Source organism: Amaranthus tricolor, chromosome 9, assembly GCF_026212465.1.
Source record: "Amaranthus tricolor cultivar Red isolate AtriRed21 chromosome 9, ASM2621246v1, whole genome shotgun sequence".
NCBI classification, from domain to species: domain Eukaryota; kingdom Viridiplantae; phylum Streptophyta; class Magnoliopsida; order Caryophyllales; family Amaranthaceae; genus Amaranthus; species Amaranthus tricolor.
This window is the reverse complement of record NC_080055.1, coordinates 27,070,969-27,087,657: the sequence shown is the minus strand read 5'-3', so window position 1 is coordinate 27,087,657 and position 16,689 is coordinate 27,070,969. Positions and strand designations below refer to the sequence as shown.

General features: G+C 33.3%; 2 protein-coding genes across 5 annotated transcripts; one reads left to right on the top strand and one right to left on the bottom strand.

The window, feature by feature from the left end:
* The first annotated feature begins 337 nt into the window (after positions 1-337).
* Positions 338-6,310, top strand: LOC130824533 (uncharacterized). Of its 3 annotated transcripts, none has more exons than XM_057689579.1 (4): positions 338-493; positions 1,700-2,951; positions 4,903-5,700; positions 5,794-6,310. In XM_057689579.1, exons 2-4 carry the CDS (start codon positions 1,782-1,784, stop codon positions 5,836-5,838), a joined length of 2,013 nt encoding a protein of 670 aa, XP_057545562.1. In that variant the 5' UTR covers positions 338-493; positions 1,700-1,781; the 3' UTR covers positions 5,839-6,310. The 3 variants fall into 3 exon arrangements, with proteins under 3 accessions (XP_057545562.1, XP_057545561.1, XP_057545563.1); XM_057689578.1 differs by lacking the exon at positions 338-493 and adding an exon at positions 869-1,393; XM_057689580.1 differs by lacking the exon at positions 338-493 and adding an exon at positions 1,161-1,602.
* A 710-nt stretch (positions 6,311-7,020) lies between these two features.
* On the bottom strand, positions 7,021-12,212 carry LOC130824534 (plant cysteine oxidase 5-like). 2 transcript variants are annotated; one of them, XM_057689583.1, is made up of 6 exons: positions 11,963-12,212; positions 11,286-11,497; positions 8,685-8,851; positions 8,429-8,576; positions 8,147-8,350; positions 7,021-7,479 (listed from the first exon to the last, which is right to left on the bottom strand). In XM_057689583.1, the coding sequence occupies exons 2-6, from the start codon at positions 11,383-11,385 to the stop codon at positions 7,349-7,351; spliced, it is 750 nt and encodes a 249-aa protein (XP_057545566.1). In that variant the 5' UTR covers positions 11,386-11,497; positions 11,963-12,212; the 3' UTR covers positions 7,021-7,348. The 2 variants fall into 2 exon arrangements, with proteins under 2 accessions (XP_057545566.1, XP_057545565.1); XM_057689582.1 differs by lacking the exon at positions 11,963-12,212 and adding an exon at positions 11,594-11,879.
* Between the last annotated feature and the right edge of the window lie 4,477 nt (positions 12,213-16,689).

Genomic DNA, 16,689 nt, shown 5'->3' with positions numbered 1-16,689 from the left:
ATTTCAATAACGATGACAACTTGACATGCAATGAATTTCGCTAATAATCAAGTAATCATCAAAGGTACGTCCGCGATATTATAGTATTTTTTTATTATACAAAAATTTAAAGAAAAAATTAAAATGGAACCGATGGTCCGACCCGCCCGTCCCGTGAGTTGGAACCGCCGGAACCGCCTCATGAACCGCTAAGGAACCGTTTGGAACCGCCCGGAACCGGAACCGGAACCGGAACCGTTCGCGACAGGTTCCAAATGGAACCGGAACCGGGTGGAACCGGAACCGGATGGAACCGGAACGGAACCGGACCAACCCGGACCGTGGCCATGCCTACTCCTTACTAACACTTGCTTACTTTAACCCCTCTTTACTCTTCACTTTCTTCTTGCCTTGAATGTTCTTCCCTTCATTTCCACTCAATTACCCTCAAACACCCGATCATTCTTGCTACATTTACACTTTGGTTCATCATCTTCCAATTATCACACCATTGGTAATTCTCTGTTTTCAATCTATTTCTCTGTTTTCCTTCTCATTTTTATAGATTGTTAGTTATAATTACTACTAAATTTTAGCACAAATTTGCAAAAATTCACATGGGTATGTCTAAAAATGTGATTTCTATGTACCTTTTTCTTGGGTTTATGCTAAATTGCTAATCTTTAGTTTTCTTTGAAATTTACTTTATGATTTTTAGTACAGATTTGCAAATTTTTTTTAATGGGTATGTTTAAAATGTGATTTTTATGTACTCATTTACATTTTTGATAGATAATTAGTTATATTTACTAAATTTTAGCACAAATTTACAAAATTTTAAATGGGTATGTCTAAAAATGTGATTTTATGTACCCATTTTCTTGGGTTCATGCTAATAATCTTTGGTTTTCTTTTTGAAATGTGCTTTATGCTTTCCATTTGCAAAATATTTTATGGGTATGTCTAAAAATGTGATTTTATGTACCCTTTTTCTTGGGTTTATGCTAATCTTTAGTTTTCTTCATGAAATTACTTTATGATTTTCACAACTCATGTTCTTGACTTCTTCTTATGCTTCATCTTCAAATTGATTGTGATATGGGTCAATGTCATAGTTATTGCCCTTTTGCTTGGATTAGGTTATGGGTGGATTGCATGGGAAACCTAAATTTCGGGTTGGTATCATTTTCAATTCATTTTTTCTTCCTTTCTCCCATCTTTTTCCCATATTTCTTTAGTGTATGAAACCATTTTTCTGGTTTCAATTCAGCATATTAAATAGCCCACTTTCTTGGTTGCAATTTTATTGGAATGCATTGTTTCTTTTCGTTATGGGGTGTCTTTATTTTGCTGCTATCATTAATTCATTATGCTTTTGATTTTGCTCTTTGATTTCATTTGTGGTCTTCATTTGGTAAGGATTGGCCTAATACTAATTACCTCTGTTCCATTTATTTTGCTACGTTAAAAAGCTCTCACATTGAAAAACGCAATGTAGCAAACTGAATAGAATTGAGATTATTTGCAATTCTTTTTCTTATTTTTAAATGTTTACTAAAGTAATCCCAATCTAAAACCATGATTTTGAGTAATTCTTGATTTGTATTTTGTGGGTTTTTTTTGGTATGGTTCAATTTGTTTCCATTTGTGTTTGAAGCTCTAATTATATGTATTATATGTATTTTGATCTTGTTTTATGTTTTGTGTTTTAATGTCACAGATTTGTTAACATAGCATATATATGCTTGGATTTGATCTAGCATACCTTGTTGGATTTGTTTGGTGAATTGAATTTTGAAGTAATGGAGAAAAAACAACTTAACTTTAGTGTTCCATTAATGTCTGCAAGGAGATATTCATCTCCATTGCGCTCGTCTACTGACGAGAACAAAAGGGATTCTCCTCCCAAGAATCTGAACTCAGTTCGTTCTCAATCATTAGACATAAATTTGGATGAGGTGGTGAAACCGGGATCTGTTCCTTTCGTGTGGGAGCAAATTCCGGGGAGAGCAAAAGGTGGAGATAAATCTCACATACCGAGCTCTCGAGAGGTTCCTACGCTTCCTAAGCTTCCTCCTACTATGCCTTTTCCTCCTGGAAAAAGGTCAGGGGAATCGAATGGTTTTAGAACACCCAATATGTTATCCGGGGAGTTGGCAGTTCTTAGACCACGAAACAAATTTTCTGGTGAGCTAAATATTCTAAGACCCCGTTATTATTCAGGGGAGCTTCATACCCTTCGACCTAACAAATTTTTGGGTGAGCTTAACACCCCACGACCTCATAAAAAAATCTCGGGGGAGCTTAAGACCCTAAGGGCCAATTTTTCCTCCTCGACTGATGGTGTGGCTAGATGGGATACTTCGAAAGTGGAAACTGAACCGACTGAAAGTTCTGAGACGGAAGATGACAATGCTACATTTTCTGATGCAATCGAGACCTTTTCTCAGCACGAGTCCTTTTCTATCAACTGTAGTGTAAGTGGGTTGAGTGCATCAGAACGCCTCGAGACCAAACTTCCTGACAACCTTCCTACTGATCCAAAAGCTCGCGACTTTATGATGAACCGTTTTTTACCTGCAGCTAAAGCAATGACACTCGAGCCTTCTCAGTACGCGACTAGGAAGCAGCTTGTAGTTGTTGAGCAATCAAAGGAGGTTAAAGCTTCGGTTCCTAGAGCTATGACGCCTCCGCCTACTCGAAGCATGTGCAACATCGTACCTTACATGGGTCAAGATATTGGATCAGACGAAGAAAGCGATGAAGATAGCTATGATGGGAGGAGCACTATATCAATCAAAGTCAAAGCTTGTGGATTCCTTCCTTGGTTTTGCTCGAAGAACGCTTTGCGTCTTGTTAATCCACTCCCATCTATGAAGGATAGATCCAAAAGTGCTCTGTCTTCTGCAAGTAAACTCAGCAAATTGGTAAAAACCAAATCCCGGAGATCAACTAGTCAAAAGACCGCTAAGGTAATTGACTACCCTTCACTATGATCTATCTCTATAATCTTCTGTTTATGATGAACAGGCTGAAATTTTTCAAAAATGATCTGAGTTTGTATGATTATATGTACGGAAACTATTAAATGATGCTAAATATGTTGGGATGGTTTGTCACACATTGACAAATTGAAGATGGTGTACATATTTTATAAGTTTTTGGAGTCCTTCTTTCCATAGCCATATGGTTTTGGAATGGTATGTATCTCCATCGTTTATGAAGTGTACGCACCTCGTGTCTCCCCGTTTATATGTTGGCATTAATATTCAGTCTAGCCTATTTAACATGGTATTAGAGCCGAAAGAATGGCGTTCCTACCATTCCACATGCGAATTTGTCGGGGGTTCGCATGTGAGGTGGATGTTTGGATGGTTTATCTCACATTGACAAATTGAAGATGGTATGCACACTTTATGAGTTATTGGTAGGGATGGATAAGGGTCTAAGACCCTACCCAGACCCTACCTTTTTTAAGGGTAAGGGTCTATTTTTTTTGGACCCATAGGGTTCGGTCCAAAAAATATTATATGGTTCTGGGTTCGAGTAGACTCGGACCCGACCCTTGGACCATTTTTGTTTTTTATATTTTTAATTTTTTTTTTGGGTTGGAGAGTATAATTTGTAACATTAGATAAAATAAATTAGGCTTAAGTATAAAACAATATTTAATCCCTCCTTATTTTATTTATTTTTTTTTTCCATAATTTTTTTTTCTCTTTTGCCAAAATGAAAATCAGAATTTCAATATCCTAACACTATTCATCATCTTCCCCAAATTTTTTTTGACCCGAGTGGTATTTTGTGTTGTCAGAAAAAAGAAAAGTTTGACTGACTTTCTCCGGCAATATAACAGTTATGAAATATCAAATATTTGTGAAGTTTACAGCATAAATCTCAGAATAAAACCATGTAATGTCACAAAAATGGAGAATAATCGTTCTATTAAAGCAGCAAAACACAGGGTTGCAACATCAAACAAACAATTCAACGTAAAATACCAAAAAAAAAAAATAAAATTTCAAGTACAACAGCTTAGAAGAGCGTTAGATATGAAAAAATAATTCTACAATTGAATCCTGATAAGTTTCCAAGTCTGTATCCCAATAAAAATTTCTTGAACTGATTCCTAAGCAATAGTAGGCATGTCTTTGAGCCGTTAATCCAGAGGCTTACCAATCGAATACACAATGAACTTTATAATATATATATATATATATATATATATATATATATATATATATATAGGAGGGATCCATTGAGAAGGGGTTGAAAATGAAAAGGGTAAGAAGGACTTACACCTTTGATTTCACATAATAAAAAAATATATGGTCACGATTGAACCAAAAACTCATAATTGTAAAAGTAACTATGTTATACAGAAAGGTAACTATGAAATAATTTTTATAAAGTTCTTAATATATAACATAGTATCCTTTTTTGTATATATAGTAACCAAACAAAAATCCTTCTCATTTTAAAATCCTTCTTATTTGATCCTTCATCTATATATATATATATATATATATATATATATATATATATATATATATATATATATATATATATATATATACGGTTCTAATTTTTAGACCCTTTAATCTTACTCAAGAAAATAAACTTTTTATGGTTCTAGACTCTTAGGGTCTGGGTCTGGGTCTAAATTTTTTAGACCCTTAATATCAGGGTCCGAGTCTGGACCCTACCCTAAAATTAGAGTCCGGATCCGGGTAGGGTCCAGACCCGACCCATACCCTTAAATGTCTATCACTACTTATTGTAGTCCTTCTTCCCATAGCCATATGGTTTTGAGATGGCATATATTTGCTTGGCTTATGAAGTGTGTGCACCTTATGTCTCCCCGTTAATATATTGGCATTCACATCAAGTCCAGCCTAATTTAACAAAATATACATTCAACAGGATCCATATGATAATCCAAAGCAAAAGATCCGTCAAGCGTACAAAAGTTGTGAGCTGCAGAAGCCGCCTACGTATAGCAGGCCTATGTTCTACTCTGGGGAGTTGCAGACTAGAAGCGGCTCTCCCTACCGAAGTTCCAGGAGGAGCAATGCTTCTCCTTTTCAGAATGAATCACCGCATTCTCTCCATCAAAAAGGTGTTGGATTTTTGGCAGTTCCCAAACGGGTCGACTCCTTTGAGGATAACCGATCAAAGAATCCTCAAAAGGGTTCAAACAGACCGGAGGAACCTGGGAGAAAGGCTAGAAGTTCAGGCACAAGAACCCCAGTTGTCGAAAAAACAGTGTATGTAGATTCTGTAAATATCACCAAAGTCTCTCAGTCGATTTTGAACTTGCCGAAGAACAAGAGGCAGGTATTCGATGATTCAGTTGAAGAGGCTGTAAGATTAGGGTATGGAGGACGGTTGGAGCTTATGAAGGCGAGAGGCATGAGTGGCCCGCTGGTGCGTGAAGGACACACAAACCGCTGCAGGGATCTTGTTTTAGTATCTGCCGACGACACTACCAAGCCTTCACTCACACCCCCATTACCCAAATCGCCATCAGAGTCTTGGCTTTCTCGACAATTACCATCAGTGTCCCCCCGGGTTTCACCAAGGAACTCGGTTTCTTACTCAAGTCTCAACTCGAAGCTTTTGTCTAGAAAGCCGAACATCAAAACACCAACTTCCGGTGCCAAGTGGGAAACTATCGTTAAAAGCTCTCATTTACGCAAAGATCATGGGTGTTACTCAGAGGTAAAGTGATCATCTCAATGTGAATTTTTCATGATACCCTAAAATACGTGCTTTCTATTTAAGGTAACATTCTGCATTCACTTATCTTTGCAGGAACTGGTAACTCGGGTTTATCAGCAATCTCGGGTATGGAAGTAAAGTCCCTATACTAATTACTCACCGGATTACACAAGGATTGTTTTACCATAACTGAAGATTTATGTTTTATCCTCAACAATCTTCAGATTTTCTTTTCATTATTTTTGGAGGCTGGTTAATTTATCACGTGTTTGCCGCCCTATAGCTATATTTCATCTGTTCCATTTTGCTACAACACAAGAAGCTTCCACTTTGATTTTGTGCTATTGCAAAATTAAAGAGACGGAGAAGTATTTGCTTGCAACAAGTGGATTTGTTGTGAACCAATTATACTCACTGCTTTAAGAACACAGCTTTTGTTCTGATATTTTGTAATAGGATGAACATTGTTAGTAATTAATTAGCATCATTTTCATTTGTCAAAAAAAAAAGAAAATCTTTAAGAGTGTTCTTTAATAGTTTGAAAGCTTAAGCTTTGTATGTACAACATGTATTCCATTATTCTAATGCAAATTACTCTGATTTACAAATACATATGGTGTTTGTTTTGGTCAAAATTTATAAAATAACATCTTAGAATGATCACCTTTTGCTTGATTTCAAATTAACAAGAGGGGCTAAATGGGGTTTCTTGGTTATAAATTTAACATCTTAAACTGTAATTTGAGGCTGCCTAAATTTCGTGACATTTTCCAAATGCGATAAAATATATTTCGTGTCCTTTTTTAAAGGAAAATTCGGATTCATGGATCCAGGACCCAAATAGGGGCTCACAGATCCAGCATGGAGTTCGAGTCCAAAACAAATCCATGCTTATTTTTCGTATTTGATTGAATTTTACTATTATGATATCTATAGAGTTTTAGACTCAATTAATGATATACTTTGAATTAAAGTAAGTATGATAGAAGAGAGTTTTTCATGATCCTTTTAAATACTTTTTCTTCTAAAATTCCTCTCGTAAAACTCATAGTTAGGAATAAATCAGACAAAATACATAGAATTCAAAATATTAGAACCCTAATCGAAATTCATCGAATTTGGCAAGTCTAGAGTCAAAATATGACTCCAATGACTCTAAGTCTCCAAGACTTCAGTCACATCAACAACATTGAAAAACAAGCAATTACCATTAACAACACTGAACGATTTCTCGCCACACTCATCGACCATCCACACGCCCAAAACATACAGAAAGTTCACCAAAAGCGAAAGTTCAACTACTGATGTACACAAAAAGAATAATACGATAGAAAATCCGTATAGATAAATAGTGGTCACAAAATAATACAGGTAAACAAACAAGGTAAGATGGTAGGATTTAACAAGTTTAAGTAGACTCTCAATCCATCACCTGTAACAAAGAAGTGTCATAGATCCATGTGAAAATTCCATATGTACAAGTTATAACACCTCTCTCGATATTTTCAGGCTCGTCTACGCTTCTTCAAAGCAATTATTGCAGTTCAAAGCATGAGAAACCCTTGAATCGGCTGAAATGGCCGTTCCCATCGTTTAGAGCCGGTCTGCTCAATGATATTGTACATGAGATATAGGAGCCAACTAAAACTCAAGATTTCTTCACCACTTGAGGGCCATTATACTGTCCACGAAAAACCACAAAGTTCTCAGGAGGTTGAATTTCTTCTAACCATACAATTTCGTTGAGATTTACACCTTCAAGTTGTTGAGCAATATCATCTAGCACACGTAAAAAAAATGAAGGCTATCAATAATGAGCGGCAGATAGCAAGATTATGTTACATACAGGGTCAGGTTGTGTATCGATTGGAGGAAAACATATAGAGCTGACTCGTGCTTTCAAAGGCAAGTAGAGGTGTCCAAAACAAACCCGATGATCTGATATTCACCCGACCTTATAATCAAACCCGGCGTAAAAATGAGATTACAATTATGGAAAAACCAATGTGAACACAAGACCCAATTTTGAACCGACCCGAAACACCTGACTCGAAATTGACCCGATGACCCGAATGAACAACTCTAAAGACAAGTACATTTCAATTGAAATACTCCTTTTATTCCTTTGATTTGCCCCATTTCGTTTCTCAATGTGAATCTTTGAAAGCCAAGAAGCGAAATCAAAGGAATGGATAGTAAGCTTTTAAGCATCACATGGTGGAAAATTACAAGAGAAATGCAGAGAGATGGAGAGAACAAACACAAGGATGAAATTAAGGCCATCGGGTATAGGGGGAACATGTGGCATTCTTTAAAAAAATGCCTTTGGGAAACCAATTTCAACCCTAACAAATTACATCTAACCCATCAAACCAAACTGAGGAAAGTAATATTTCCTTAGAACCGAAACAAAGCTCTAAAACAAGAATGAAGAAAAGACCAATACCAGGCAATTTATCATTTGGCGCTCTCCGGAAATAAGAACAATGTCGTCCATCTTCTGAGGAGTATGGAGGGGTAAGAATGTCAAAGATGGCACAAGGCGTTACGGCTTTGAAACAATGAATGTTTCCACCTTCGGTTGGATACAAAACAGTTGTACCACAAGGAGCTGTCATCTCACAGTCTCTAACCAGTTTGGCAGGTCTAGCTGCCAGTTTCAAAGAAAATTAAGTTAGATCTTGAACGAAGCAATAAAAACAATTCATAGAGTAAGATGGAGAAATACCTGAAGATGACTCGGGAAGCTCAGGCAAGTCAACCCAATCATAAGACTTAACATGTAAAGTTCCGTACAAAAGCTTGCTCAAAACAGTCATTCCCGGATGATTGTGTAGAGGAATAATTGACGAAGGAGGCATGCAGAAAATTCCAATCTGCAAATAGAGAAATTTCTTACTTTTAAGTGTCCTTGGTTAGACTCAACAAGTGAAAGATATTCATCAGAACAAAAACGCCATTTTCAATAAAGAATCGATTCATACAGAGAGCTTTTCACATTCATGTATGTGCAGATACTTTATTGCGGGTGGATACTGCGGATGACCACCATTACGTGGTCTTCTTCCATTGCTACCATTAGCAAGAGGTTTCCATTTTTGTGCTGCTAGTGCCTCTTGCTCAAGACCCACATTCGCAGGCTTCAAATCATCTGTAAGAACAGTTTAGTAAGAGTTTAAACCATTAAGTTATGACCATCTAAAATGAAATTGAGCAGAAACATTCTCAACTTATCTCCTTAAGGTATAAATCCTTGGAACATGTGGGTTAAACTCCAATTTAAAGTCATCAACTACACAAACTACGGCTTCAAGCAAACACAATAATTGCAAGGGTAATTTAATTTTGGTGGATATGAAGGGTTTATCATATCAACACTATAAGCTTTGTTCAACATCAATTATCTCAGTAGGAGCAGGTAACACTTTCCCCGGAAAGGTCCTGGTTTCGATTCTAATTGCACTTCTCTTGCCCAACCCTAGTCTGGAAAAAAATACATTGATTATCTAAACATGTTATTCCTTATTTGAACTTGTTAGCCTGAACACAATAAATATGCAAGGATATCACCAAATTGAAAGTTCTAAACTTATGACACCTATCTGCACTAATATGAACTTAGTAGCCTTTGTTTGAACCAGTGTAACATAATTCGCTTTTTGAATTCGTGATTCACTCAAAATGGCCCTAAAATAACCCAAAACCGACCATAATTCGTTTTTCTTGATTCACAATTCGCAAGGAGGTGAATCATGTGACAGTGATTTGAATCTATGAACTTATTACCCCTATTCTGAACTTACCTAAACTTATCCACAAGACAGTCATTGCTTGACTTCTAAGTTGACTAGACAACCAAATTAAGCACATACCACAAGGTCCACAACATTATAATGAAAATGGGCATATTATACAATTCGTTAAAATTAGGCCAAATTAGATGGAAAGTTCAAGAGCAAGATTAGAATTCTCAACATTTTATATTGAAGACACCGTTGCAATCTAGATAATGGCCTCTCACCAATTTTGTGAGATATGAGGATGATTTTCCACTATTCTAGCCTGAAAATGAGATCAAGAAAGCTCGAAAGTTAATACAATGCTGCTTCAATGAGGAAATTCAATGAAATTTGACACCTTGGGAAATCTATTCGTAATATTCCTGCATTTTTCTTCTGGACATGAACAAACAAATGTACACTCCAAACAGGTGAGAAATGGTTTCGAGAGAAAAATGTATCAGCAACAGCAAAATTTCAAAGTCAGAGCAAGCTCAAGCACACAAGCACAGGCCCAGTGTCACATGATTCGCTAATCTCCTCGTAAATCGCGAATCGTAAAAAGCAAATTATGGTCAGTTTTGGGCTATTTTTGGACAAATTTGAGTGAATCGCGAATTCAAAAAGCGAATTAGCTAGTGAATCATGTTACACTGCACAGACCCTTATAGTGCTTCCTGTATGGAGAAATTCAATGAAATTTTACACCTTGAGAAACCCATTCATAATTTTCATGCATCTTTCTTCTTTACTATATCATTGGAGTAAGTCGGCTATCAAGCTGCAAATTCTCAGAAAACAACACCGATATCATGTGAACTCTAGCAAAAAGGAGATGGTTTTTTGCTCCCAGCCATAGGGTAAAAAGGAAAAGCGACTATTGAAAATCTCACCAATCAGGAAACTATACCAGCCAGATAATCAAACAGCACTAATACATAATACAATTACCTAAAAAAGGATGATTTGGTTCAGTGTGTGAGTTGCATACCGGCCTAATCATTTGTCATGAGGCTTTAAGCTCACATCTTATATTCTAGATACTAAAGTTTCTAAAGTGGAAACAAACAAAAAATCTTGCATAAATATTACGATAAAGAAAAACAAAAAAGGACATAAATTTGTCGGGGTATGATGAAAGACAAATGAGCCATACTAATCAAAAGAAATAATCCAATGATGAGAACTTCACTAATTAAGAATCTTTCAAATTCTGTCACAGGTCAAGACTACTAAAGAGTGAATTAGTACAGCACCCAGGGCAAAGTTTCACCAGATGCAAGATAGAAAAATAAATACACAACTTACAAGTAGAAGGTCCCATGAAAATTTCTATAACTATTATTATTAAATCTGGCTACACCCCTCATGCCTCATGAGCCACTTAATGGCATTGGGACAATGAAATATTGTTGTTGTATTGCTCCTTTATGCAACCATAGTTGTTTCATACCATGCCAAATAACAACTTCCATTATGCATCTACTTGGTATTTCTCATCAAAAGCCAACTAGTAACACAACCCGAAATAATTAATAACTGAACGAAAACTTGTGGCAAAGTACAATTTTACCAAATCTAAGATGCAAACCTACAATCATTAATGCCTTAAAAAAATACTTCTCAAATACATGTTCATGGATATATATATATATATATATATATATATATATATATATATATATATATATATATATATATATATATATATATATATGGTAAAAAAGGGAGGGGCTTCAAGAACAACAGTAGTTGTTTATGACGAATGAAGTTTCACTAAAGTTCATTTAAGAGAGACTTGCCAACCTAAAATTGAGCGAACCCTTTCAAGAGCCTCCTCGGATGCAGGACCAGTAGGTGTGAACGAATCCTTGCAAGCATTGTATATTTTCTTCAGAACGGGCATGATGTGGTCGAGCAATAACAAAATCCGCCCACCACACACAAAATTCAGTACTAGACACCCAAAAGTTGTGATTTTTATCAATCACTTCAACGTTGATCAATGAAAATGTTCCCTGCAATGAATCATAGCTACTTAGATGTATACCCAATTCCCCATCAATAAATCACATCAATATTAAAACCCAAATAAAAAAAAAGGTAATTCATACAAACAACACCCACGAACACTTGACATGAGTAAGTAGCAACAAGTAACCTAAGTTTCCAGTTTCCACTTCATTGTAACCATTGATTGATTTGTAACAAAAGGGCTAATCTTTTTTCCCAATTGATTGAAGAAAATGCAAAACCAGTATAAGTTATACTGAAATCAAACAAACCCTAAATCAATCACCCAAGACAGATAAGATTCCAAACATCAAATTACACTTACAAATGAAAAACTCATAAAGAAAAAACAGAAATTATTCCATAATACCCATCAAAATCATATAAAATGGCAAGTATAAACAAAAAACAGCAGCAAGAAAGCAGATAAATGGGATTTGAAAATTAGATCAGGGTAATGAAGAAAGTACCTATCCTGAAAGGAAAGCGGGGATTATAAGACTATGTTTGCCTGAAAGGAAAAAGGGAAAAGAATATATGTCAAGGAAGAGAAATAGCCATGGCAAACAAAGGAAAGGAGGTGCCTGGTAATCTGGTATGCCCAGACATGAGCCGAACGGATGCACTATCGGCTTTTTTTTTTATTTTTTTTATTTCCCGTCTATTCATTTTACTTATCTATTTATTTTTTTCAGGTAATATTTTAACTCTTAATATCTTTAATTATTCATAATTAAAAATTATGAAAAATTAATATTAATAATTATTACATTGAGACGAATTAAAAATAATCACAATAAATTATATTTTAACTTATAGATTAAAAATAAAATACTAATTAAAATTAATTTATAAATAGTAACAAAAAGTAAAGAGTATGATTCTATTCTAGAATTTGGTTTTTTGTATTAAAATGCCACAAAAATATCTTTTTTTGGCTGTTGATAGTTGATACCTATAGGAGCCATGAGTTGAATCTGGTTGCGTTCTCGCGATTGTCGCCTAGGGGTATGCATCATATCCATATAGGTGTACATTTAAAATCTAATTTAATCATGATTATTTGTAAATCACTATAAAAAAAATTAATAAAATAATCAAAATATAAAAAAAACAAAATCATTAAAAGCATAAACTAAAGAATACTTGTCATCTACAAGTGATTTACCAAATTGATAAAACATTGTTATTTACCTAGTAAAACTCATAAATTTGAACCAGAATCTTGTGTGTATGTTAAAAAAATTCCATCTAATTTGATCTTGAAAAAGTTTTGTATAAACTTAATCCTTATTAAGGTCATATTTGATAATTACTCCATTCGTTTCTTAATGAAGTTTTCATAAAGAATATTTACCGGTATTAAGAAAAATGAAATCTTTTAAATACTGGATATTATATTCTATTGAATAAAAAATTTAATGGAGGAAAAGTAGATATCATAAACATTAAAAAAATAATAAAAGAAAGTTACTGAAAAATATAGAGCGCACAATTAATAAAAAAAAAGTTTTAAAAAAAGTTAAGGGAAACATGTGGGGACATAAGAAATATACAATGTTAAAATGAAGTTAGTGGAAAATATGTATGGACCATAAACATTATTAAAATATTGAGATGAATATGGTTATTTTTGTTCAAAATTATAAATAGAAAAATTCTTTATGAGAACAACAATTGAAATACACTAAAATGACAAGTGAGAACTTCTTTAAGAAACGAAGGGAATAACTTATATCTTTTAGCTTTGATTTTGATTAAGTCAATTGATTTATAACTTGTAACTTATGAAATCAACTAAACATTTTAACCATTGATTAATTTTTAAATTGGTTTTTTACTATAGATTTTGGTCAAATTAGCTTTTAAAATTAGCTTTGAGTATAAATATTTTGGTCTTGTTTGATAAATGGTTTTTGCATTTGCTTTTTGGTTGACTTATTAATTGGTTAAAAAACTAAAAAAATATATATTTTATAAATGACTTTTAGTCAAGTGAAAAGTTGACTTTATCAAAATGAAAATATAATTTTGTTAACTTTTTTAATGGCTTTTGGCATATTGGTCCACGTTTACTCTAATATACAACTAACAATCAATACTTAATTTTAGTATGTATTTTTCCTTTTAAAGAGTCAAATAGTTAAGTAGAAAGTAAGGAATATTTTGTGGACACACAAGACTTTTTTTTAATTAAAATAAACTAATTGATAAAAAGTCATTCGACATCTAATTAATTAACAACAAGCATATAGATCAATTTGAAAATAAAATAACTATTAAAATTAATAAAACTATGAACAATGCAGATGATATAATACTTTATTTTAAATACCTCTTTCACATCGTTATTTCCTTCCAACAAAAGAATCTTTGAATCTGATTCATGAGTTTTTAAATCTAATTAAGAAGAATACAATTTCTTGTGGATGCGTGATTGAAATGTTCTTCAACATCACAATGATCTTCATCAACAAAATAAACGTATGCTATATAAAATAAAAAACATAGTCCCAAACTCTCACATGGAAAGACATATTAAAATCCAATATATGGATAGAAATAACTTGAACAATAGGTTCAAGAACTCTCTTAATAGAGAAACAAATGAGTTTTATTCTAAACATAAGGAAAAATGTACTATAAAAATGAAATTAAGCTAAGGGACATACCTATTCTATCCGGTTCATAGAAAAACTATGATCAGGATTTGGGGAGGAAAGGAAGACGACAACTCATACCCGCAAAGGAGAGTGCGGTCACAGAATCCCTTAGCTTAAGAAAAATTGATGATAGTCTTAATATTCACAAAGAAAATTTGAGTTTGAGAGATGGGATAGAGAAGTCCATATAAGACCTACTATTTGACTTTTATATGCGAGCTATTCTCATTTTGCATTGAGTCATATTTAATTTTAGTTATAAATTTGACATCACAAATTATATGTCTAATGGTTTATTTTGGTATTAGATATCATAAAAATAATATTGAAAATTTAATGCAATATAATTAGAAAGTTGTATAACAAGGTTTGTTATCATATTTGTTTGGCTTTAATTCCTTGTTTCTTCAAAAGATCCTTCTCAAACTTTACTAGAGTAGGGGGTTCATGCTATTATCTCAATGTTATTAAGTGGCTCTTATCGAAAAAGGGTTTGGAGGTCGAATATATGCAATGACCTTATCCCTCATTAGTGATTACAAAGATATTATTTTCGATTGATCCTTATTAACAAAGATCATCTGCAAATAAGACGAGCACGTGCTCTACTGAATGATTTTAATAGTATCAATTAGAACTGCATCATCAAGAAAGTGATAATCAATTTTTAATGTGCTTAGTATACTTATGAAACATGATATTCTGAATGAGTGCAATGCAAACTTGTTATTGTCACAATAGATTTATAAATACGTAAATGTCGCACTGCTAAACTACGAAGTAAACCTTTAACCACTTTAGCTCACTTTCTTTTCAAAACTTAACTTGAGACTCTTGTTGAGGCCTTTTTATTTTCACAAATTCTTAGTTGAGACCGTCTTTATAAGAGACGCATTTTAGATGGCCGGCCCATTATTACTTAGAAAACAACTATCAGAAAAACACGCGCTGTGTAATCCTATTTGGAGTTGGTGTTATAACCTATTGAAGTTGGTATTATAACCTATTAGAGTTGGTATTATAACCTATTAAAGTTGGTATTTCCAAATAGGTTATAATACCAACTTTAATAGGTTATAACACCAACTCCAAATACCAACTTTAATAGGTTATAATACCAACTTTAATAGATTATAACACCAACTTTAATAGGTTATAACACCAAATCTAAATAGGCTCAACCGCGCGTCAGTTTTTAAATTTTTTTCTTTTTTTAATTATTGGGCATGGGCTTGAAGAGCCGTTACTTATAAAGACAGTCTCTCAGGAGATGCGCTGTTTTATATTTATTTTTTTGTGACACTTGTTATGGCCTTTTTTATTTTTATTTTGTTTTATTGGGTACGCCCAAGTTATATATGTCTAATAAATGCCTATGATATATGTGCGTATAAAATAAAATTTTCACATGTCTTTTCTTTAGTACAAAACTCCATCTGCATAATTTATACATTTAAAATAAATTATTTTGTGTATGTGGAACTAAACGCGAACCTAGTAAGGAGCTAGCACGTCATGGATTTATTGTTTAAGGTTATCAATAAAATTTTAAAATATACAAATGATAAGATTTAGAAGAAACAAAAAAAATTCAACAAAATTTGGTTGAATTAGGGATCAGATGACAAGGGGCTAGGAAATACAAATCATAATTGCCTATAAATTTATAATTAACGAGCACGGAGGTAGGAATATCAATATCATCAACATAATAATTGCTCTGTTCTGAAATATTTGTTACATTTTGGTTGTGGACACTATTCATAATTCAAGCTTATTTTATATATTGTAGCTAATGTGTAAGTAAAAATATAGTCAAATAGGATCTTGTTTAAATCGTCTAATCACATACTTTCATGATATTAATTTTTTATAATTTTTCATGTATATAATTCAACATATAAATAAATAAAATAATACATTAAATTGCGTAAAAAATCAAATGTAGTAAGTATAATAAAACGGAAGAAGTATAAGTTAATCCAAATTGTTTGACAGTGCCTAGTAATCAAAATAAAACTACTAATATAAAATTCAATTTTTTCTTCAAATTTTACAATAGAAAAATATAACAGAATAATAATGAGATCGTTACGTATCATGTTCTAAAAAAAGAAGGTAAATTTGCCATTAATCTAATTTATAATACTCATGAAATTAAATAATTAGAAATCACGCCTAAAAAATTAATTAGAAATTATCCACTTGTGATAAAACTCGCGGGAAAACCCTACAATACTATCCGATGATGACAGTAAAAACCGGTAATTAGTCCCGTCGGCGAACAAACGTGGATGTTGGACCCACTAACGTTACTTACACCATAATTAGTTTAATTATTTCTGCTGAAAAGGTACTTATTTGGCATATTGTACTACCTAAATAAATATAAACTACACTAATTAGTATACTTTACTGAGCAGAGGTAATAAACCTCACTCAAGTATCAAAGTATGAAATTTAAGTGAGAATTTATGTTGTGTTAAGTATAGGAATCAAATATGTATGTACGTGATAAATGACAATAATAAAAT

Bases quoted from the DNA above. Each gene is read 5' to 3' on its own strand.
- LOC130824533 (XM_057689579.1), top strand. From the start codon at position 1,782: ATGGAGAAAAAACAACTTAACTTTAGTGTTCCATTAATGTCTGCAAGG. The intron at 2,952-4,902 runs GTAATTGACTAC...TACATTCAACAG, and splicing joins CTAGTCAAAAGACCGCTAAG to GATCCATATGATAATCCAAA. The intron at 5,701-5,793 runs GTAAAGTGATCA...TTATCTTTGCAG, and splicing joins ATCATGGGTGTTACTCAGAG to GAACTGGTAACTCGGGTTTA.
- LOC130824534 (XM_057689583.1), bottom strand. From the start codon at position 11,385: ATGCCCGTTCTGAAGAAAATATACAATGCTTGCAAGGATTCGTTCACA. The intron at 8,852-11,285 runs GTTGGCAAGTCT...CTGTTCTTACAG, and splicing joins AAGGGTTCGCTCAATTTTAG to ATGATTTGAAGCCTGCGAAT. The intron at 7,480-8,146 runs GTATTGGTCTTT...TACGTGTGCTAG, and splicing joins GCCAAATGATAAATTGCCTG to ATGATATTGCTCAACAACTT.